Source organism: Thermobia domestica, chromosome 9, assembly GCF_964235325.1.
Source record: "Thermobia domestica chromosome 9, izTheDome1.hap1.1, whole genome shotgun sequence".
Lineage (NCBI taxonomy): Eukaryota > Metazoa > Arthropoda > Insecta > Zygentoma > Lepismatidae > Thermobia > Thermobia domestica.
The window spans coordinates 243,417,208-243,441,534 of NC_137462.1; the positions used below are offsets into that span (position 1 = coordinate 243,417,208).

The 24,327-nt window shown below is 35.7% G+C and overlaps 1 protein-coding gene across 4 annotated transcripts in view; it reads left to right on the top strand.

The window, feature by feature from the left end:
* The first annotated feature begins 330 nt into the window (after positions 1-330).
* Positions 331-24,327, top strand: part of LOC145660638 (EH domain-binding protein 1-like) — a 150,127-nt gene continuing 126,130 nt past the window's right edge. The window contains exons 1-4 of one of the 4 annotated variants that reach the window (XM_081725927.1): positions 331-539; positions 12,851-13,027; positions 17,065-17,272; positions 23,065-23,246. In XM_081725927.1, the coding sequence (XP_081582053.1) occupies positions 12,924-13,027; positions 17,065-17,272; positions 23,065-23,246 (494 nt within the window). In that variant the 5' untranslated portion in view covers positions 331-539; positions 12,851-12,923. The other 3 variants (XM_081725923.1, XM_081725926.1, XM_081725925.1) reach the window with 3 other exon arrangements.

Consider the following 24,327-nt stretch of genomic DNA (forward strand, 5'->3'; position numbering starts at 1 on the left):
TTCTCGGTATACTCCCGTTTCCTCCCACATCCCAATTCCACTGATTCTTCGTTGGCTTAATCATTCGCTTCCTTTAGCCAAAAGAGGACATTCAACTGAAAGATTTAATTTTGTTACTCCAACAACTCCTATTCATAGCCTTTTGTGTTTACAGGACGTGACTTCTGTGATAAAGCTACTGAACTTTCTATCACAACTCTTTATCTTGCCTTATCAGTGAAATACAAATACAGCGTGCTGACAACTCAGAAGAAAAAAGTTATGGATTTGCTGTTTTCTTCTTATGCTTCCATTGTAAGTCAATGAATTTACCAAAATCTGAAAATTTAGAACTTACAATAAAACATAAACTATATTACGCATAAGTTTAAACTCTAGAATCTACCTGTTTCCATCAAGGGTCAGACTCAACAAAAATAAGTGAGATGCCCAATGGAGATGATTTCCATTACAAGTTTGTACTACTGTTTGGCAGACATGGTTTGCTGGGACGGGGTAAAGCTAAGTGAGCTGAGATTGTGAAGAAGATGGAAGTTTTGGTGGGTTGTGCTTTATTAACATCTCTGCAAATGTGTTACACTTTTAAATTAATATTAATGGAAGATTTATGCACTAGTTTTATTCTGGTGTGAATTTATAGTGTGAAGATTTCAAAGTTATTTTGGTTCTTGTCTTGTGATTATCTGTTGATTATCAGTGCATTTTCCTTCGATGAGTCATTTTGTAGACAAAAAATGATATAAGTAAAAAGAAGAACTTGTAAAATTTGAGAAAACGTGAAGTGATAGCAGGTTTTGGCAATCTTTTGTGTTAAAGAAAGCGCGAGTGAGGGGATGTTAATGGCTAGCCGTGCACCTGTGCTATGTTGAATAGTGGTTGTGGATTTTGACAAAGGAAGTGAGCGAAAGTTGTCATTCAGGGACATGACCCTTCAAGTTGAGCAAATTCTTTGTAGGAACAATATGCTTTTTGTTTATGTTAGATTTAAATTTTTGCAACGGTATTCCAGTATTTGTTATGTGAAATCCTAATAGATACTTAATTCACGTTTCGTTCCTTGAGTGGAAATAAGTTTAACATTTTCAGAATTAAACATTGTATAGTGCTGATGCAGAATCTGGGACCATGCATAATTAATTATGAGAATAAATTGTAAGCTAGCAGTGAATGATTACGCACTCTTTAAGAACTGTCACATAATGGAGTAACGACACTTACTAACAGTGCAATCGAAAAAAATAAAATTGAGTGGTTGAAATATCAGAACAAACAAGTTTTTTAGATAACTTAAAATGTCAACTCAAAAGTGAGTAAGATCATTCATTCAGTGTCTTCGTGTGGAAAAGTTGAAAATTTGTCATTTAAAGTGCAAGGACGTATTATCAATATTTGTTGTCTTGATAGCTTTTCGTTTGGTTTGTTTACGAGTAGTCAACTTTATAAGGGGCTAATCGATTACACATTATATAAGCTGTGTTTACAATAATCATAAAAGTTATTCACTCTCCATAGTGTAGTCCAGTAACACGGTGACCAGACATCCTGTTTATAACGAGATAATTAGTCCCCTTTTCAAAAAGTTATCTAACACGGTGACCAGACATCCTGTTTATAACGAGATAATTAGTCCCCTTTTCAAAAAGTTATCTGGTATCCCTACAAAAAAAAAAAAAAAAAAAAAAAAGTACAGGTCTTAACATAATAGCCCTATTTTTGGCTCATAGTTACATTGTAGGCTATTGGCTAAATGGCTATATGGATTAATTATGAATTCGAGACAATCATCTGTAGTTCCGGTTAAATGTTAAAAGATAATATAAAAATTAAAGTTGGAACAAGCATACATGCAGATTGATTATCCGGATCCATACATAAATTCATGAAATAACATAGGTATACTTCTTTCTCTCTGCATTCACTTTTTGTGCCTTCAGCAACCATTTTTTGGTGTGCAGTTGCATTCCCCGGTGCAGATTCACTTTAAGAGATCTTGTGCAAAACACCAACCAACCTGTGCTAGTTGGCCACTAGAAACACGAATGCTATCTAACCTAGTCAGGACAGGAGCGATAGCGAGGGGAAGCGTCCGTAGGGAGCAGGCGCGTCAACGATAGTTGGTATACGCTTAAACGAGGATTGTGGAAAGCAACTGCTTTAACGATGCAAAGATATGTGATTGGTTCCTTCATTTACACTTACGAACCTGAAAAAATCTTTAACTTCACCAGCACTTGAATAGTTCCGCTTCTTAACACTTTACCTTCGTATACCCTAAATCACCTTCCTTTACTTTATACTTTGTGCTCAATGGCTACATAAAGGGGAATGGGTTGAACATGTTACATTTCAATTTATGTTTTTTTGCGTACAAATCTGTGTCGGACGTGACAACACAACGTACTTCGATGGTCTATTACAATATTATTACTAATTTATTCTGTAAATTTTACAAATTATCTATTCATCACTACATACTTTATTGGCATTAGGTCTTACATTCCCGGTACTAAGGTCTTACGCTGGGATTCGAGTTGTTGCATTTTATTGTCGTTATTCAGCATCTGCTTTAGTCCACAGAAAGTAATATTAAAATGTGAAACGAAAGAAGTTATTCTGCATTTATAAGATTTTATACCCTGGTAATACCGATACAATTTCGCCTGTATTTCTGTTCCTGTTCGACTTGGCCTGTTGTTGATAATAACTAGCAGTAAACTTACGGGGAGTTATTCGGTATAGAAGCATTAATTCGCCAGCCATACTCTTTAAGAAAGAATATATACAGGGTGGAGCATTTATTTTTATTCGCCCTTGTAACTTCTCAACTAATAGATAACAATCGCTGAAATATTGTATCATGCAAATATCAGCAGGGGGAAGGGGGGAGCATTGTCTCTGACGTACTGCACGATATTACCAGGTTCACAGTATTGTCAGCCCAACATAGCTACATTTTTTCAAATGGCATAGTTATATTTTTTCAGGTTGCGACACATTTCCAATCAACATGTCAAATGAAAACTTATTATATTACATTTGCTATTTAGTGTTTGCAAACTAAGAACACTACAATATCACAAATATCCAAATTTTAGTAACCTCTACAGTAATAATAATAACGTGAGACGGACGGTCAGTGCGCGTCTAAAGTACTTGAGCGTCCAATTCTATGATCATGATGGGTTTCGAGTGAAGAGAAAGAAATTACAAGGAACTGAAAATTGTGACTTTTTCAAAAGCATTTATTTCGAAAAACTGCGTAGTTAAGTTCCTCATCCAGTCACATGATAGTTCAATAGATATCAAGATAAGAACGTTTACAGCAATTTGATATCTCGGAACTATTCTCGAGATCTGATAAACGTTGGTAAATTTTGAAATACTACTCAAAATTGTGTGATTCCGAGAACTTGTTGTAGTTACACCTACCAAAAACTATTTTTGGGGAGGTTACAGAAGCAAAGGAAAGCAACAAACGTTTTTAAAAGTTGCTACAAATATGCCATTTTAAGAAATACAGTACTTTTTTTTCGTATCTCCGGAACGGTTTGAGATACTAAATTGCTGTAAACAACTTGATTATCTTTATGTCTATTGAAAACCATCTACGTAATTGGATATGATACTTATTTGGGCACTTTCTCGAAATAAAATCCTTTGAACAAAGTCAAATTATTAGTTCTTTGTTAACTTTTGTTTCTGCTCATTCGAAAAACGTCATATGATGACTGTAATATCCAACAATAAGGTACTTTGGATATGCGTTGTCCCGTTCGTCTCATTTGCGTTATCACTGTTATTAAAACCTCCAAAGGGGGGCGCGGTGGCTCAGTGGTAGAGCGTTCACCTCTGGTGCTTGGGGTCCCGGGTTCGATCCCAGCCCCCGCCAAGTGAACTTTGTGGTGGACAAACACCGCGCTCGTGGGTTTTCTCGGGGTTCTCCCGTTTCCTCCCACTTTCTTCATTCCACCATTTCACTCATCTATCATCATCACCGTCTCCTTTAGCCTAACCGGCATAACCGTGGGACGTAAAACTTAAAGATTTCATTTTCATTTCATTAAAACCTCCAAAGTTCGGTTATTTTTCGATGTTTATGATACTGTAGTGTTCTTAGTGTGAAACACTGCATAACAAGTGTGTTGCTGTAAATTTTTGCTTAATATGTAAATTTGAAATATGTAGTAATCTGACATTTGCCATTTGAGAAAAAAAAATACAACTTTATGTTGAGTTAGCAACACTGTTAATCTGGTTGTATTACAGGATATGTCAGACAAGTTTCTCAGCGTCGATATTTGCATGGTACGAAATTTCAGCATTTTATATGTGTTAATTTAAAAGTTACAAGGATTATCAAGATAAATATACTTTACAATTCAGTACTTCTAATCTTATCAATGGGTAAAAAAAAAAATAAAAATTAGCACCGTTATTTTCGTATTTATTATTTAATACGTAATTACACATTCTTTCAAAAAATATTCCAGTTAATAGTTCCTAAAGTGACAGAGGGTTCCTGGCATAACCTCAGGTCAAGGGAGTTTGTGGTGGGCAACGTGTCTGTGGGTTTTCTCGGTTTCTTACCATATTCTTATTCCATCAATTTTCTTATCATAGACTATTAATCATCTTCTTCAGCGTATAGTGCAGCGTATATAAAAAATGTAGTGATCCTTTCAGTAATACATATTATAAAGTTCTTTTATAACGCATAATATAAAAGAAATCTCCGTTATGTATATGGCTTACCATTAAACATATATTATTACGTGTTGACTTATTCCCATAACAACGATTTCTATTTGTAACTTTATCTTAATAGTTTGCCGCGCAGTAGCCTGGAAAAAAATTATATTAATTTAAAATAAGTATATTAAATCTGGGCGTCGGCGTACACACTTGATAGAAAGATATTGTTAAGGGTACGCGAAAAGATAAAAAAAAGTTGATCGAGACTGGTCGTTCTACATGTATCATAGAATTTGTTTATAAAGTGGGGGCCGCCGTTGCTTAGTAGTAGAGCGTTCACCTCCGGTGCATGGGGTCCTTGGTTCGATTCTAGCTTGTGTCAAGTGGATTTCGTGGTGAACAAACGTGTGCGTGGGTTTTCTAAGGGTTCTCCCGTTTCCTCCCATTTTCTTCAGTCCACCATTTCATTCATTTCTAATCATCACCGTATCCTTTAGCCTGGCCAACATAAGCGCGAGACGTAAAACTTAAAAGTTTTCATTTCATGTCTTTATAAAGTGTATACTCGTATTTGAGTGTCGTAGGACAAGATGCTAAATGAATTTGTGTGTGCGAATCCGTTATATGTGTGTGTGAGAGTTTATGTCTACAATGTCATAACGACGCGAGCGAACACTTACTATGATCGTTCCGCTAAATAATGCTCATGTGTGTCGGGATTTGTCAGTAATCCATCGATGGTGTATACAATGGAAGAAAGAGTGTTCCCTCACTAGCAATTTGACGAACTACAGCACTCATTTTTATTGTGATCAATCATTTACAGAGTAATTAAGGGTTAACTCGTGATATCTTTGTGTTCATACTTGTGATTAATTGTGATAACTTTTCGATTTTTTTGGTTTATTTTTATTTTGTCTTTAAAGATAAGATAAATATTATCTTCAATGAAAAGTAAAGAAAGAAAACATAAATAAAAGCGTGAGACTAAACTTTTTTCTTTGCTAATAGATCGTATTGAATACATTAAAAAAAAAAGTGTTCCTAGAAAACGAAAGTAGTTCCTTTATTTCGGATTAGTCAATTGTCCTTTTTGCATCAGGTTCACATTAGCTCAAATCACATTATGCAGTAGGTTCTTCACATGCTTGTGCATCAACATCAGTGGAAAATCATTAATTCAAGACTAATTTATTACAATATTCTTTGAGCTAGTTATTATTATAATTATTATTAAGTATTCTGCCTTTCGGTAGGTCCTGGGACTAATGAGGAATTTTTTTTTTTTTTTTTTTTTAATTTTAGATTTTGGCCTGGAAATGTTTCTTCCACTTTTGTCGATCTTCAGCTTCCTATTTTTAATTCCCAATATTTTCTCCTATCTTTCAAATAATCGATCAGCTGTGTTCTTCCTATTCCTCGCTTCCCTTCCATCTTTCCCTCTATGGCGGTGTGAAGAAGACAATTTCTTCGGAAGATGTGTCCAATCCAATTGGCCTTTCTACGAAGGATGGTGGCTAGAAGTGTCCTCTTTTCTTCTATCCGTTTTAAAACATCGTCGTTTGTTGCTCTCTCTGTCCATTTAATCTTTTCCATCTTCCTCCAACACCATATTTCGAACCTCTCCAAATATTGTGGGGGCGCGGTGGCTCAGTGGTAGAGCATTCACCTCCGGTGCTTGGGGTCCCGGGTTCGATCCCAGCCCCCGCCAAATGAACTTTGTGATGAACAAACACCGTGCTCGTTGGTTTTCTCGGGGTTCTCCCGTTTCCTCCCACTTTCTTCATTCCACCATTTCATTCATTACTCATTATCACCGTCTTTTTTAGCCTAACCGGCAAAATCGTGGGACGTAAAACTCAAACATTTCATTTTTTTTTCTTTCCAAATATTTCCTCTCTAACTTCCGTAATGTCCAAGTCTCTGAACCATACAGTCTAATGCTCCTTATATAGCACTTGACCAATTTCTTCTTAAGTCCAATATTGAGCCTGCTAGTTAAGAGTGATCTTTTCTTGTTGAATGCTTCTTTAGCTATGGCAATTCTTGACCTGATTTCTTTGGTGCAGTAAGCGTCTCTCGTCAAATTACTTCCCAGATACTTGAAATTGTCGACCTCTTCAATTTCTTTTTGTTCCACTCTGATCCGTAAGGGCGCATTTCCACGGGATATTCTCATGAGTTAAGTTAAGTTTAACGTCTCGTTCAGCAGCAAGGCTATATGAGACGTGGACCTACTGATTAATGTGGAATCCGAACCACATGAGCTGCCGCCGGGATATTCTCATGATTTTCGACTTTTCGATGTTAATTTCCATTCCATACAGTTTTCCAGTGTCAACTATTTTGTCAATCATCTCCTGTAGTCCTCCTTTGGTTTTAGCTATTATAACCGTATCATCTGCATACCTGATCTTGTTAATGATCTGCCCTCCAATCTTGAAATCTCCAATTCCCATTAATGCTTCCTTCATTAAACATTCACTGTAAATGTTGAATAATTGGGTCGACAAACTACATCCTTGTCTGACTCCTCTTCCAATCTCCACACTATTGGTTTCTTCTTCATTCAAGCGCAGCTTCACTCGTTGTCCTGTGTACAGGTTTTGAATGAGTCGTCGATCTCTCCGATTTCTTTAAGTATTTTCAGAAATTTCGTCCAATTGAGTTAGTTAGAACTTATAAATTCAAAAATTGCATTTACATTGGAATTGAGAAACAATAACTCCATTAATTTTCTGGATCGTATTTTTTATAGGCTTCACAACAAATTTACCGTAAACCTTCTTCTAGTAACTTTTTTGTACATTAAGTCTGGATATTCATGGAAAGTTAAGGCGAATATATAGATTAATATATTTATTAGATCCTATAGTTTAGTTACATTACCGACTGATCTTGATTATGAACTGGTGCACATCACTAATTTAGGGCTTGCTGATGGTTACAATAGTATAAAGATTTTTGTCTTTTAGGGTAGAGCTAAAAGAGAGTACACGGGAGTTTTGACTTTTCCATAACCTTTTAGTAAGTTTCCTCCTGTATACAATAAATATTACAAATAAGTATAAGTGTCTCTAATTATTTGGAGGTTTGTTGGTGAAATTATAGGAGCCCAATGATCATGCATCTTAGGGTGTGTTACATGGGCTTCTCTCAATGACCATGCGACTTAGAGAGGGTGTTAAGGAACGCTCAATGACCAGATGTTGTACAGAGTATAGAATAGGCGCCTCTCAATGACCAGGCGTCTTAGAGAGGGTGTTAAGGAACGCTCAATGACCAGGTGTTGTATAGAGTATAGAATAGGTGCCTCTCAATGACCAGGTGTCTTAGAGAGGGTGTAAGGAACGCTCAATGACCAGGTGTTGTATAGAGTATAGAATAGGTGCCTCTCAATGACCAGGTGTCTTAGAGAGGGTGTAAGGAACGCTCAATGACCAGGCGTCTTAGAGAGGGTGTTAAGGAACGCTCAATGACCAGGCGTCTTAGAGAGGGTGTTAAGGAACTCAATGACCAGGCGTCTTAGAGAGGGTGTTAAGGAACGCTCAATGACCAGGTGTTGTATAGAGTATAGAATAGGTGCCTCTCAATGACCAGGTGTCTTAGAGAGAGTGTAAGGAACGCTCAATGACAGGTGTTGTAGAGAGTATAGAATAGGCGCCTCTCAATGACCAGGCGTCTTAAAGAGGGTGTTAAGAAACGCTCAATGACCAGGCGTCTTAGAGAGGGTGTTAAGGAACGCTCAATGACCAGGTGTTGTAGAGAGTATAGAATAGGCGCCTCTCAATGACCAGGCGTCTTAGAGAGAGTGTTAAGGAACGCTCAATGACCAGGTGTTGTACAGAGTATAGAATAGGCGCCTCTCAATGACAAGGCGTCTTAGAGAGGGTGTTAAGAAACGCTCAATGACCAGGCGTCTTAGAGAGGGTGTTAAGGAACTCAATGACCAGGCGTCTTAGAGAGGGTGTTAAGGAACGCTCAATGACCAGGCGTCTTAGAGAGGGTGTTAAGGAACGCTCAATGACCAGGCATCTTAGAGAGGGTGTTAAGGAACTCTCAATGACCATACCTCTTAGAAAGTTGTTAATTTGATCAACCTGGTGAGATTCATATCTTTCTTTGGTGTCCTGTCTCCTTTCATGCAGGCATGTTGCTGACTGCTTGAAACTTCGTTACTTGCCGATCGTTAGCGATAGTGCACGACATATTCCTTGTGGTTATCGCCTGAAGAGTGTTTACATCTAGCACGTGGTGTAGAAGCACGGAACCTTACCATAGACTTACATTGGTTGATTGACAGAAAAAGACTTAACAGCATTTTCAAATAAATTTTAAAAATGGTAATGTTAAGAAACGAGAGAACTAATTTGCCAAGTGTGTTTCTTTCCGGCTATTTCCATGCTTATGATTTAGACTACGGAAAATGGCAAAAAAACACAACTTAGAAGTTAGCTTAAAACCAGCTAGGAATCTGAAAGAGTCTTCGAGCGTATACAAAAATTAATTTGTGGAGAAAACTCTTTAAACAGCTTTTACGAAATTTCTTGCTCTTGCCAATATACATATATTTGTACTACTGAAAGGAAAATGCACACTAGATTAAAATAGTGCATAAGGAAGTCTCAAGATGATAAAGAAGCCATTTCTGGATTATTTAAACACTTACAAAAACCCGAACATACGATACAGGATATCAAGGTTTTACAACGTGCCACATCACTTATTGAAAAGAATGTTTTTGAGGCATATTTTATTAGGAAAGAAACCTCTAAAACTCAACACCGAAAAAGGGAATTTAGACAGATTGGAATAATAATAATAATACCAACTTCATGAATAAATATTAAAAAGTTATTATTTCGAGATTTCTTCTTAGTAAAAATTATATTTACCTGTTACATTGTATAACTGATTTTTCATTTCGTGTTATACACAAGACTTTGGGGGTATGTACGAAGAATTACAATAGCTTTAACACGCACAATATAATATGGTTTAATTGAATTTGTCATTGGTTTTATATATGCCGTTAGGCGAATGTAAATATCCACGTTAAGAGAAATTTCACAAAAAATGTAGAAAGCATAAACCTTTATTACTCCGGGTTTTCTCCTGAGTACAATTTTTGTTGTAAATATATATATAATATGGAAATACTACAGTAACAACATGCCATATATTAAATTCAATTTCTTTATTACTCTGAATTTTCATTTCCCAACTAGCACAGAATTTAGGGAATCTACGATAAATACAAAAGTACTGATACATAATATTAATAGTATTTAGCTAGAATTATGATTTTTTGAGTGTGAAATATATTCATATTCGTCTTTTTTTAAGAATAGTGAATAACAATTTGTATATGCACTTTGATTCACTAAAGGAGAGCAGGTTCAAAGTATTTCTTGTTACTTTGAACTGTTTCGATTAGAACCTTGTCACATAAAACTTGCTACATTTTGCTTTTTAAAGTTTCTTGCTAACCCCGAAAATAAATGTAGTTTTCTGAATGGGAAAATATGAAAATACTATTTTTTCGAAAGCTTTTCTAACGATTTTGTTCATATTTGATATATTAATATTCATTAACAACCCTATAATGTGGTATAAATATTTTTTCTGGAAAAAATTACGAGGTTAGTATATTTTTTCGGACAATTTTCTCAATAACAACTCAGGCAATTTTGTTCGTATTTCATAAATAAATATTTCATTAATAACCTGACAATGTGGCATAACTTATTTGTCCACAGAGGGTAGTTTACTCTTGGATGAATACTTTAGAATGATTTTCTCAAAAATAATTCAGGGATTTTTTTTTAATTTTTATTTTAATATTTCATAAATGAATATTTCATTTATAAAAGTGCAATACAAGGAAAATCATTTCTCATGAAAAAAAAAAATCCACAGTTGGTAGTTTTCTTTTGGAAATGAGTTTCTTTTCGGATGATTTTCTCAAAAACAACTCAGCGATTTTGTTGGTACTTTATAAATAAATACTTCATTATTATCGAGTTACTGAAAGGTTGCCTCTGACAGGTAGCTGCACATGTTGTAAACAAAACGGGAGGGAGGATTGTTCGCCAATCACAGCACTATTCTTTCACGCTGAAGGTCACTGACCGCGCTGTTGCTGGTAGTTTAGACGACTTGTTAAAAGTTTTAAGTGTGTCGCCAGAGCTGCTCTCTGTTGCTGAGGCTTTGGCAAAAGTGCCTCCAATACTCCACGTGCTCTACCCAACTGTCAGAAGCCACCTTTTCTTGCGCACACAATAATAGTGTTATAATACTGCGTAAATCACTTTCATGAAAGTATCCATAAGGGGTAGTTTAGTCTTGGGTGTGAGGTTGTTTTACATTTCTTCAATGCAACTTGGACGATTTTGTTAGTATTTTATAAACATATATTTCATTAATAACCTTCATATATGGCTTAAGTAACCCCGTTTAATACGGTTCTTTTTATTTTATTTTTTAAAATTGATATGAGAATGTCTAAACGTGATACATGGTGACCCAATAAAACTGCAACATTTTAAAGACTTATAAAACAAGTATTACAGATAGAAAGGTGTTTATTCAAAAATATAAAATGGTATTTGAAAACGGTTTATAATTGGGTTATGATCAGATCAATAGCGGAAATGTGCTTTTCCACTACACAAACTCTCAATGCTGATATCACCATTAAATCTCAATCAATCAATAAAAAATAAAACAGCTTCTGGGACATTTTGCATGATATTCTCACATGATTTGTCTTAAAAAATCTACTGGTTTAAGTTCTTGAACAATCATAATTTTATAAGGGTGAAAGTGCAGGTCTCTTTTAAAATTTCTGTTACACTATCACAAGGAAGCCTAACAGCTGCATCACACTTTCTTGCAGAACATTTTGGGGACTGCAAAACAGATTGTCCCACAGCCTCAATACTCTCAAGCGTACGAGCACTCTTAGGGTGGCCAGATGATTTTTCTTTTCAACGCTTAACCTATTGTTCGCAACAAAGGTGCCCGAAATTATGAGATCGGCGCTCATGAGTTTGGAACTCACGCTAACTCGCCTTCACCTTCACGAAAGCATAACGTTGAGTGAACGCGAGTTTGAAATCATGATGTGAGCCTGAAGTCGAAAGAATGTTATGAGCGTGAGGTCAAGTGACTGTGATGTCGCAAGAATATTGCGAGCGTGGAGTCGAGTGAGCGTAATGTCGAAAGGATGTTGTGAGTGTGATGTCGAACTCATGTGAGTGCGAGATCAAGTGAGCGTGATGTCGAAAGGATGTTGTGAGTGTGATGTCGAACTCATGTGAGTGCGAGATCAAGTGAGCGTGATGTCGAAAGGATGTTGTGAGCATGAGGTCGAGTGAATGTGATGTCAGAAAGATGTTGTGAGTGAAAGTTTGAGTGAGGTTAGTCCAAAGTGGAAATTCTCGACCCATTGCAAGATGTCTTCCGATCACGAACATTTTCATTACATGGAAAACCAAACTTTAAGCGAAAAGCTTTTCGCATTGTAATCACAGAAGTGCTGCTTTTTAAAACATTTCAACTGTGTACGCGCAATGAGCTCCAGACTAAACCATAATGACATCTGAAAACGGCAGGAGAGTAGTTAGTGGAACCGACGTCCCCCAATCTTCTTGCCCCTTCACTGAAAGCGCTACAGCTGATCAAAATGTGGGAGGTTTTATTGGGTCACCCTGTATAAGAGCGAGTTATTTTTAAGTACAGATTTTGGCAAAAAAAATATATACTCTTTAATACCCAGTCTTCTAACATCTCCTTTGTAATTTCTCTGATGGAGGTGACAGTCAAAGAAAAGTTACTGAAATACATTGAGATTGAATGTAAATGGTTTTATTGTAATTTGGTGTTAATCATTTTTCATTTGTCACTATATTTCAACAGTAATTAATGAGGTATGTAAGAAAGACGAAATTTTATAATCTCAATTTTTTAATAAGTTTGGTATCAGAGGGAAAATTAAATAACATTGTAATTTAAATGAGAAAAACATAGCACTTGAAAAGAATCAAAACTATTTCAGTATTTCCGTGAGATTATTAACTATTTTATAGAAGAAACAAGTAACGAAATTGTCAATTAACAAATCCAGTTAAATATATAGAATATTTTCTCTTTGCAGTTAATAACCTGATGAAATGACCTAACGGCGCTTCTTTGTTTTGGTAGTCACTTTTAAGAAAGAACCAATAACAATGGGTTCTGTGTGGAAGAGACTCCAGAGGGTCAACAAAAGAGCAGCAAAATTTCAATTTACTGTCTCGTATCATCAGTTGATGCTCGAAACAACAACAAAATGGTAAGTGGAAGTGTAATAAACATACATATTAGTGAAGTAGTTTCAGTCATGCTTTGCTGAGTAATGTGTAATGAGCGTTAATGTAATGTGTTAAACCAATGTGTCAAAATAGTATTAGTTTTCTTGGTGAGAAACCTACTCCCAATTTTTTACTCTCTTTTCTTTCTGAGAAGCTAAGAGTTATTCCGAACAAAGATGTTAATTCTATCGGATGTGCCCTTTTTACAACTACACGTACTTATAGTTTTAAATTCAGGGTGTCTACTGACCTGGAAAACCTTGAAAACCTGGAATTAGCCTGGAATTTACTTTTGGACCTGGAAAACCTGGAAATAGCCTGGAATTGGACGAGAAACCTGGAAGTTTTAAAATTGTTTTTAAAATATTGTTTTTGGGATTGGTATGGAATAAGTATATTTTTGTAAAATGCAAGAAAGTTATATACCACAGCATAAGTTAAAAGCCAATAATAACTTATTCAGTGGAGACGTTGAAAAAGACAGACAGACGTGAGCAGAGTGCAGGCGGTGAATGTTTTTGGAAAGTATGTTGAGGGTACAAGAAGAGACCGAATAAGATTTTATTTGTTTGGCATGGTTGTTGTGAATAACAGTGACTACAAAAAGAACTAAATTCGTTCCCGATGATGAGAGTAAGGTAATTGAAAAAGTTAAATTTCATGATCTATTAAGTTTGTGTCTTACACTGAGAGGGTACTGGCATACAATCCAGAAGCTATCTCTGTAGTTGCTGCTTATTCGCATAGTATGAATCAAGCTTATTTGCTGCTTTGTGAAGACATTGGTTTACATGTTTCTGTAGCAAGAGTAGTAGACAGGTCTGGAACACATTCCGCTTATACTCCTGTGCCGAAGCTTTTTAACAGGAGTCCAAGCCCGCGGATGTCGCAGTGAACACCATTCCCGGTGGCCGAAAGGTGTATCACCGGAAAAAGTAAAGGAGCTGCAAATTGCTTGTCTCCAGAAACTATGACCAACGAAACCCTTCGTGAATCACGTATCACACTCGCCCTGGAGACATTTGTCGAGAAGGAGCAAATAACACCTGTAAATGCTGATATGGTGAATTGGGAATATTTAAAATTTTGTTCAGACCAAGACACAGCACGAAAACTATCAAATTTCAGTTACAAAAATGACAGATTAGACGTTTTTCTCCATGATCTGTTAAGTAAAGAAGGTGTCTCCAATGCCTTTAAAACATTCATGCATAAGATATGTGTACTTTTCCATAGCAACACAGCAGTGGAAAGGAGTTTCTCCATTAGCAAAGAATGCATTGTTGAAAATCTCCAAGAGGAGTGCTTGATTGCCCAGAGAGGTGTGTTGGATGTTGTGCGTGTTGCTGGTGGCATACGTAATATGAATATCACAAAGAGTATGATCCAGTGTGTGAGGAATGCATCAAGCAGAAGAAATGAATATCTGAAAGACCGTGGTGAAAAAGAAGACAGAGCAGCTCTAGAATAGAAAGATATTAAGAAGAAAATAAAAAAGTTGGAATTAAAGAAGAAAAGAATACTAACTGACGCCGAAGCAGAAGTAGATGCGTTGGAAGAACAGGCGAAAAAGTAAAAAGGGATGTTGAACTCTAGAAGTTAAATGTCAAAAACTGTTCACTGTGAAAGTTATTTTCTAAATTTGTTCATATAATGTGCGTGGTTCCATAACATTTTTAGTTTTTTAAACTTTCATGTTACAATACATTTTTAAATAAAATATAACTGATGGCCAGTCTCCATCCAAGAAGAAAGTGCAGTAACGTTTAACAATATGTTAAGAATTTGTATTATATATGATCATTTTCTTTTTACATCTGAACTAATACTAATTTGACAAAAATGGCGGGAAATAGCTTACTCATCGCTAAGTCCTACCAGTACTTAGCATAAAATACCACAAGAGTACTTTAAAGGGGAGTGCTTGTAGTAAAATACTGTTGTGGTATTTTATTCCATAACTTAGCGGTGAGTAAGCTATTTTCTCGCAATTTTTGTCATTTTTCATCAACACTCACGTGCTACTACTATAATATTAGGTTATTTGAAGTAATGTTTTTGACGGAAATTTACTATTATACAAGGTGAACCTTAACTAAACCGATAAACTTCGGGAGGTGATTCCCGAGCCCGAAACAAGAAAAAAAAATCCTCTAACTTTTCTCTACGGTACATAGTTTTGGAGCTACAAGGTGCCGAATGTATGGAAAAATGAACTTCCGAGGCCTATATTTCCAAACCTGTCCAACATAGAGAGTGCAGCTTAATATCTCTTTAAGGAAGTGTTATCTGTTCTGAACATATGATTTCCTTTTTGAGATTTTAATCAGCACTCTCTACTTTGGATAGAGGGAAGTTCATTTTTCCACACTTTTGGCACCTTTTAGCTCGGAAACTATGCACCCTGGAGAAGAGTTAAAGAGCATTTTTCTTTCTTGTTTGGGTGCCGAGAATCATTTCCCGAAATTTGTCGGTTTAATTAAGGTTCACCCCTGTATAGTATTCCTACATTAGGATATTTAAAGCTACTGCACATTTTTCTCAACCGGCCTTCTGGTAGGGGATATTTTAATGAAACATGTTCTTGTGTAAAATGTTTTGAAAACCTACAATTCAATCAGTTTTTTTTTCTTTTCATCTTGTCATTTAAAAAAACTATCACTTTCCATATGCATTCTCTAATTATAATCAGTTTTTGTTAAGAACTATATAAAATTGCATTAACTTATACATGTTGCAATAAATGTCACTTAAATGTCTACTGAATAGACCTTGAAAAAAAGGAAAAATAAACCTTGAAAACCTTGATAAAACCTGGAATTTGAAAATGAACATTTAGTAGACACCCTGAAATTACACGCCTTTTCTTCAATATTCACTGCTGAATTAGTTGCAATTTTACAAGCTTTATATCACGTCCCTACATGCCATTTACGCAGAACCTTAATCTGCTGCGACTTCAGTGCTCTGAGTAGCCTGCTTGATGTCCTTTTCGTGCAGGAAATCCTCCTCTCATATCATAAATTATTAGCACGGAGGTGTGAAGTACAACTCTGCTGGGTTCCGAGCCATGTTGGCATAGCTAGTAATGAAGAGGCAGACTGGGCAGCTAAAGTTGCTGCTCGTAAGCGAAGAGAGCTTCATCTCTCCATACCCAGCACGGATCTGCGTTCGCTATTCACTAGTTGCTGTGGCATCAATATTCTGTCAGCAGCGCTGGTATCTCGAATAGAACCAGGCAGTCAACAATAAATTATATGTACTCAGACCTTCACTTGGTGTCTGGACCATCTCTCCAAGATCTTCTCGACAGGAGGAACGAATTCTAACGTCACTTCGCATTGAACAATCACACTTAACACATTGATTTCTACTTCATGGCTAGGATCCATCAATGTGTGCTGCCTGTGGGGCTAGACAAAGTATTCAACATTGTGGACTGTTCTAATGGTACTCAATTTCGAGCTGATTTTGCCCTACCAGCAGACTTACCAACAACCGAACATTTTTTCAAGTTTGTATGTTCCGTCTCACCTCCATATCCTACCTGCATTGTGATTGTCCTAGTGTTTATACTTAAATCATTTCTTGCATCTTCTTATATGTTCGTATCCTCTCTATTGTCACTGTGGACACATTTCTAGTTTCCAGTTCAATTGACAGTTCTGACAAGTATATTTGACTTCTTTTGTCTTCCATAGTAACTTCGACCTTCCTTTATTCTTGCTGCGTATCCCTGGAAGAAGATGATCTGTGTTACTAAATTTACCCTAGTGCTTTTTTCACTATGTTTGTATGTTTCCTATTTTATATTTTCATTCATGACAAATTTGTTACTGAATTTTTGACATTGATGGGTACAAAAAAACCTTTGCAGTGTAATAACACACTCACTCCCAATATCTTACTATTTCTGATTAGCTTTCATTTTAGTATTTTTTTTTTTTTTTTTTACTATGTAATGATAATTTCAGAAAGCCTACATAAATTATTATTTTATTAATTTATTTATTTTTAGGAAGCCTCATAAACTGAGTATTGTGTGGACTCGAAGAAGTCGAAGGGTTGTTACAGATCCTTTGGCATGGGAGCCAACCATGAAGGACCCTTTAAAAGGAGTTGTTATTTGGACGGTACCAGAAAATAAGGAGGTGTCTGTCACATTGTTTAAGGATCCTAGAACTCAAGAATTGGAAGACAAAGATTGGACATTTGTAATAGAAGATGTAAGTTTTTAATTTATTTTCTTTTTATGCTAGGTTCATCTTCTAGTGACTTTTTTTAATGTAATGATATTCAAACAGGTGGATTAAGTAAATGACCAATATTTTTAATCTGTCAGAGTGTTATTTGAACAATGTTGTACCACATTATAAAATCAATAACTGGCACGAACTACTGGTAACTATCTATTGTATTTGTACCATGTTCGTTACTACTTTTTTCTTTTGTTTTGTTTTAATCATTTAGCGCGCTAAAAGAATAGTAATTTTTAATTCTTGAATTGCATTTGGATGAATATTCTATTATTTAAAATAGATGACACATGCAAAACTTATGTGGATTTATATCAAGGGATGATAGATTAAAATAAAAGGAAAAAATCATGAGTATATAGAAATTCAAAGTAGTTTGAACAACAATTGTCTGGTCTCCTCTTTGTAAGGCGGATAATCAACAACTGAATACTAGTGATACTTATCAATTGTTTGTGTATGATTAATTTACTCCTTGAACCGTATTGTGCTGAGAGATGCTGGGTTACGGTTTAGTTGATTAAAAATAGCTTCCTTCTATGGGATCCCAATCTGGCAGTATTGCTGAGCGCTTTGCTTATGTGGATCCTCCCGTGGTTTTTATTAGCTCCGTACAAAAGATTGATATCTTTTCGATAAATTGTTGCTCCGATGGATTCCTTAAAGTAGCCAGCATTTACTTCATAATCCAGTCAGCAGATACTAAAAAAGGGGGTTAGCTTGCATTGATCATAAAAGCTTTTTGAGTGTGTGTTGTATGTACGTACGCACTAGTTAAAAATCCAATCTTTTTCGACCTTCCAGACCCTATGCTAACTGGAGGAGGCCCTGGCTAACTCCAGGAGATCCGGAAAACCTTACATTTTCTGACGTTAGTCAATTTTTCCACTATAACTCTTTATCCTCAAGTCCAGGAAAAAATTATTATTATTATTATTATTATTATTATTATTATTATTATTATTATTATTATTATTATTATTATTATTATTATTATTGTTTTGTAGAGCATTAAATTTGCTACAATTTGCACGTGATAAGGCTCTTCTAAACCTCTTAGTTATGCGCTAAATTGTGATTTTATAAACGGGGGACTGATTGCCTTTTACGTTTGCTTCACAAAATTGATGAATATACAAAAATTGATTAATAACAGCCTTGATTGTATGGATTTATAAGGCACATCAACGTCACGACTTTCTACAACAGAAGTAGACTTCGATGCCTTTATCCTATTGAGATAAAATTGGATCGATTAGAACAAATTGGATTAGATTGATTGGAGCGAATTACTGTTCACACTGCTTACCAAACCCCCCTCCCTTTAATCCGCCCGCTAAACCAACTCGATCATAAATTTCACATTTTGACTTCAAAGTAAATACTTTTTTTTTCTTTTTTTTCTGTGAAATGTAGATTACTCAAGAATGTGCTGAGAAACAGGTAAAGTTGCATATTGCCAGGCGTGCCGTAACTTTCTGCACAAAATAATGAAGAGTGATGCACCATAGATGATTTTGACAGCGGGTAGAAAGCGCGAGAATGAATAATGAAACAAATTGATGGACGATATTACACAGTTGGAGCATTTTGAAATAGATTTAGTTGCACTGAATGCAGAGTACCACCTAACGTGTATTCCAACGTTTTAACAAATGCCTTCAACTGGAAGAAAAAGGGGATACCGTCCAGTTGCAAGTAACAGCGAAGCGATGGACATTATATACACCTATCATGCAGGTAATAGTGAAGGATATCAGATTTCTCAAGAACAGTTATACTTGATCAGGTTGAGGAAAACTGTCTACCAGATGTTAGTGCTGCAAAAATCTTCTTCAGGAGAAATACGGAGAGGATATCTTTCCAGATTCACTCAATAAAGAGAGAATATAATCCATTTTAAAAACATTGGTCACATAATTCTACCTAACGGTTAGTACCAGAACAGGAAGGTAAGTCCATACTGGCAGGAAGGAGGGATGTGAATACTGTATCATATTGGCGTGAAGGTGCGTTGATAAAAGTTACGCATAATATTTAAACATTCATAGGCATAATATTTTAGAACATTCATAATTGTCTTCACTTGTTCCCTGCTCCATAAAACCATTCCTGCGGGTTTTTCTGATCTCATACACAGACAGATGGTATTTTCAATTCTATATTGGTCGGTTTGAGGTATGTATCAGTTATACACTTCCAGCTTTATTAATTGTCAGATTCTGCACACATCTTCAAACGAGCTACCTGTAGTCTACTACTGACTGCAGTCTGAAAGGGTCACTACAATATTTCCATCCGGATGGGAAAAAGTGCCGTACATGTCCAGCATATTAACACTGAAGTCAGCGTTTTCAAAAATTAACTGGTAGAAGGCACCACTTGATGTTTAGACTTCAGCCTATTCGATTGTAGAATGTACGACTATCTGAGCCTAGCAAGGTCGTCGTAAGAAGCTGCAAATCCTAAAGTTGATAAAAGATGCAGTAAATATATATTACGATCCAAATTTTTAATAAACGTACACAGCAATTGCAATCATGATCAGGGTGGAAAAAAATCATGATTTTTTTCAAAAAAATCATTTTTGTTGATTTTTTTGATTTAAATCGATTTTTTTGATTTAAATCAAATCTTTTTCTTCGTATTATACAAGTCGCGAACTGAAGAAAAACATTAGGAATTAGTATGAAATGTTAATTATGTCATTTAAGTGAAAATACTGGGTTTTAATTTTGAATTAATTCCCAATCGTTAAACCTACTTCAATCCCAAACAATGTTTCTTAAGCATTAAGGAAAAAGTACAGCAATGTATATCAATATGACACTTTTCTTTTCATGAAAGTTACTGATATTTGGCAGGGACATTTTTAAACAATTGGAACTAGCTAGCGGCACGAAATACATATAAAGTACATAAATTTCGCCTAAAATTAACTAACTCACTCTATGACCTATGGAACCCGGAGGTTCAATGCCATGTTCATAAAAGCTCTCCTGACTTCTATCCTTAGTCAACTGAATCCAGTTTCTATTTTGTATTCTTATTTATGCGAGATCCATCTTAATATTGTCCTCCCATCTGCGCCTAGGTCTTCCTAATGGTCGTTTTCCGATTGGACTTCCAGTTAAAACTTTGGAAGCGTTCCTACTTTCTTCCATTCTCGCTACATGTCCTGTCCACCTGAACCTCCAAGATTTGATGACCCTAACAATATTTGGTGAACGGTATAAATTATGCAGTTCCTCATCATGAAGTTTTCGCCATTCCTCATTTCCGTTCCTTTTGGTTCCGAATATTCGTTTCAGGATTTTATTCTCAAATACTTTCAGTCTGTGTTCTTCCCTCAGCGTAAGCGACCATGTTTCACAACCATACAGTCCAACAGGCATAATTATCGTTTTATATATTTTAAAGCTTCAAATTCCTCGACACAAGAGATTTTGAACTGAATAAGAACACGAATTCCCTGCAGGAATTCCAAAAGAAAAAAAGATAATCAGTTCCAAAAGAAGAAAATACTTGTGATTGTTAAAAATATGCTTTATGTGACGTGAAAAACAGTTCAAATGCGAGTGTCCGCGCATTTAAGACATCTATACATAGCAGGCACGTTTTTATACTTTTCTGTTGGCTATTTTATTTCCTCTGGCAATTTTTCCTGCACAGGCGCGGCAAATTTTCTGCGATCACATCGCAGATCGCGGCATGTTCTGCAATGGGGTCAAGTATCCACTTTATCAAAAGTATTACTCGATATTTTAACGCATCCAAAATTTGTCGTATTACGATCCCGAGGAACTTCTATGTATTTAGTACATACATTTCGCCCAAAATTTTAAAATCTAATTTTTTTGTTTGTTTCGGAGAGGGAATCGGACCCCTCTAAATACGCCCCTATTATCTGGAAACAAACAAATAGACGTGGACACAAAAGAGTTTTCATCTTAAATGTCCATGGTGATTTCCCCGTTGGAATAGAAATTTTAAAACCCTGTGTTACAAAGAGAAGAAAGTACGATTCACCCGTAACCCGTTCAAACGGGATTTTCCCTGATCGTTCCCTACATGATACTCGTTTTCATACTGTGCTTACATACATTTGAGTATCATTGTATTATTATTATTATCTTCCATAATCGAAATAACAGAAGAGAAACGGGATTGTACTTACTTTCACTTTAAATTAATTCATTTCGGAATTTGATTTAAATCAACGATTTTTATTAAAAAAATCAAGTGATTTAAATCTTGATTAAAATCGTGATTTAAATCAGACTGATTTAAATCAATCCACCCTGATCATGATGGATGATATAAAAGATTTTAGTCATACTGCACTCACTATTGCGTGTGCCAGAGCAGTACGTATCTTTTTCCATGAATCTAGTGAGCCCCGTTTGTTCGTCAAAATAATAGTGTGAAAAAGTAGAAGCAATGTTTCAAGGATAGCAAAGTTCAAACCACCTAAAAATTCAATATTAGCGGGTAATCAGCAGTACTGCCTACCTACTGTCAAAATCGTTTGTTGCTTCTTCGCCATCCTTATCACTTTATACAGAATGTTGTGCCTTGCGACAGGCAACTTAACTTGTCTTTCAATACATTCACAGAAAAAATATTAATTGTTGAAGTCAAAATTTGAAATTTGTGATTGAGTTGATCTGAAAGGGGAGGGGGATGCCTTAGAAGTGTCACTTCCCGACGAATGTAAACCAGATTCAATTTTTCGATATCAATAACTCTCACAAGCAATGTGAACAGTAATTTGCTCTAACCGATCCAATTTTATCTCAAAAGGATGAAGGTATTGAAGACTACTTCTGTTGTGGAAAGAGTCATGATGTGTTGATGTGCCGTATGAACCCAAAAGATCAAGGTTGTAATTTTTTATGACTTTTTTACATTACTATATGAGAAAATGAATAAATTTTTGAAATAATCGTAAAATGCAGCTTTTCCTTGGCGTGAATCATGATACTGGCGGTAAAACTCGGTACCTCCCTTGACAGAGGTGTCATGGTATATGAATTGTCTGGATGTTACCATTACGCCTGAGATAAATGTGGCCATCATCCAAGGTGACAGTCGTCTTTCATGTTGACCCCAGCAAGTGTTTTTCCTATAGCATGCGGCAATTGGTCTTACGTTCTGTAATATGGCGCGGCTGGAAGTTGTAAACCGGCTATTACGTATGCAGCACAGGTCAAGACAGCGACTAATTGCTTGCCTGACAGTGGACTACACTAGATTTAATCTCTAAACCATATTACATTGGGATAGTTGATACTCCTGGCCTGCCTTTCGATGAATGCAACGAAGCACTTCAGGCAACACTTCAGCTGGTAGCCGTGAAAGTTCCTCTTTTGTTGGCAAATGTTTCTGCATAGGCCCTATTTGTGTTCGCATGGCCATGATTGTGGTTCCTTCGATTGTTTTCCGACACTTCAACTGTTCAATTGTATAAAAATGTACTTGAAAAGAACCATGATGTACTCTTCCCAATAACGATTCACTTTCTACGGTATTTCACTAGCACCAACACGACATTCTGGCATTTGCAACCTGAAACACCTCACTGATAACGACGCCTGTTTCGTGGTTCTAGTGCAATTTCAGGTAACAGCAGCGTTGCCAAATCAGTCGGATAAAAATCGTTCCATGTTCCGTGTGTCTCAAGAAATCAGTTTTTGCATATTATGGGTACATATCAAGGTAGATACGTATTTCATAATAAAATTCTTTTTAATTTATTTCAGGTGGCTAACACCGGCAAAAGGCGGCAGGTAGCTGCAACGAATATTAACATGAAGAAATATGCAAGCGTTGAGTCCACTCAGCATCAATTAAATTTAACTTTGAAACCAACAACTAAGAAGATAACAAGTGCTAGTCTAGAATGTACTCTTTCCTGTGTATTCTTGAGGGAAGGAAAAGCAACGTAAGTTATTTTAATATATTTTGTGCTGTCCTCTAATAGAGCAAGCTTAGATAGCTATGTTTTAACATTCTTTGAAAGTAATCAGTAAGAAATAACGATTAAATCAAAATTTAATATTATAATGTTTTAGTAGTACCTGTGTTTCGACGTTACTTTACCGTACCATCTATCTCTACAGTCCTTACCGAGTTTGTTGTCCGTCACCAATCTTCTTCACTCTTTTTTGTTCATAGCTTTTTCTTCCCGTCCACATAGCTTGCTTATTTGTAAATCTTTTGTCGCATCTTCCAATCATCTGTTTTTATTTATGTTTTCTCGTTCTGTTTCTTTCTTATCCTGAAGAATATTTTCTTTTGTAGATTTTGATTCAATCATCCTCCATAATTCTGTATGTCCTTGCCACCTTAGCCTTTCTGTTTTATAGATCTTCCAGTATCGTCATTTCCTAATATATGTTTCTTTCGTCATTTGTACATATTTTCCTTTCGTAAGTTTATTTCCTCTAGTGACGCCAAACTTACAATGGATAAGTAATTATGGTTCTCTATATTATCAGTATTATCTTCCTATTTATAATTTTTCAATAATTGTAGGTTGGCATGATATGCTTTATTTCCAGCTTGGATTTTTGAAAAATGATTTTTCACATTATTCTAGTTGTTTATTATGTGTTCTATGTATTTAAAGGTATGTAGTTATACATTAATTTTTGTATATTCTGTGTAATGCTTATCACTTTTCTTTCTCTGTGGTGTGTTATATACACACACATATGTATCATAATTTCGTGTTCATATGTAATTCTAATACTAGTACTCTTTCATATAATTTCTTTCTCTGTTCTTGGTATTACTGAACCATCATTGCGTATCCACAGATCTTACTACCTTTGCAGGTTGCTGTTCCTCTTTTATTCACCTCTGACAAAGCCTTATGTTAAAATAAACAAAGATATGGACAGACTATTGTCTTGGATTACTCCTTTTGTGCATTGAAATTGGTCTGTTTGTAGTTCAATTTGTACTTTTACCATGGTTTAGCTTATTGTCATGTTTATTAACTTTTTAATGCTGTCATTAAT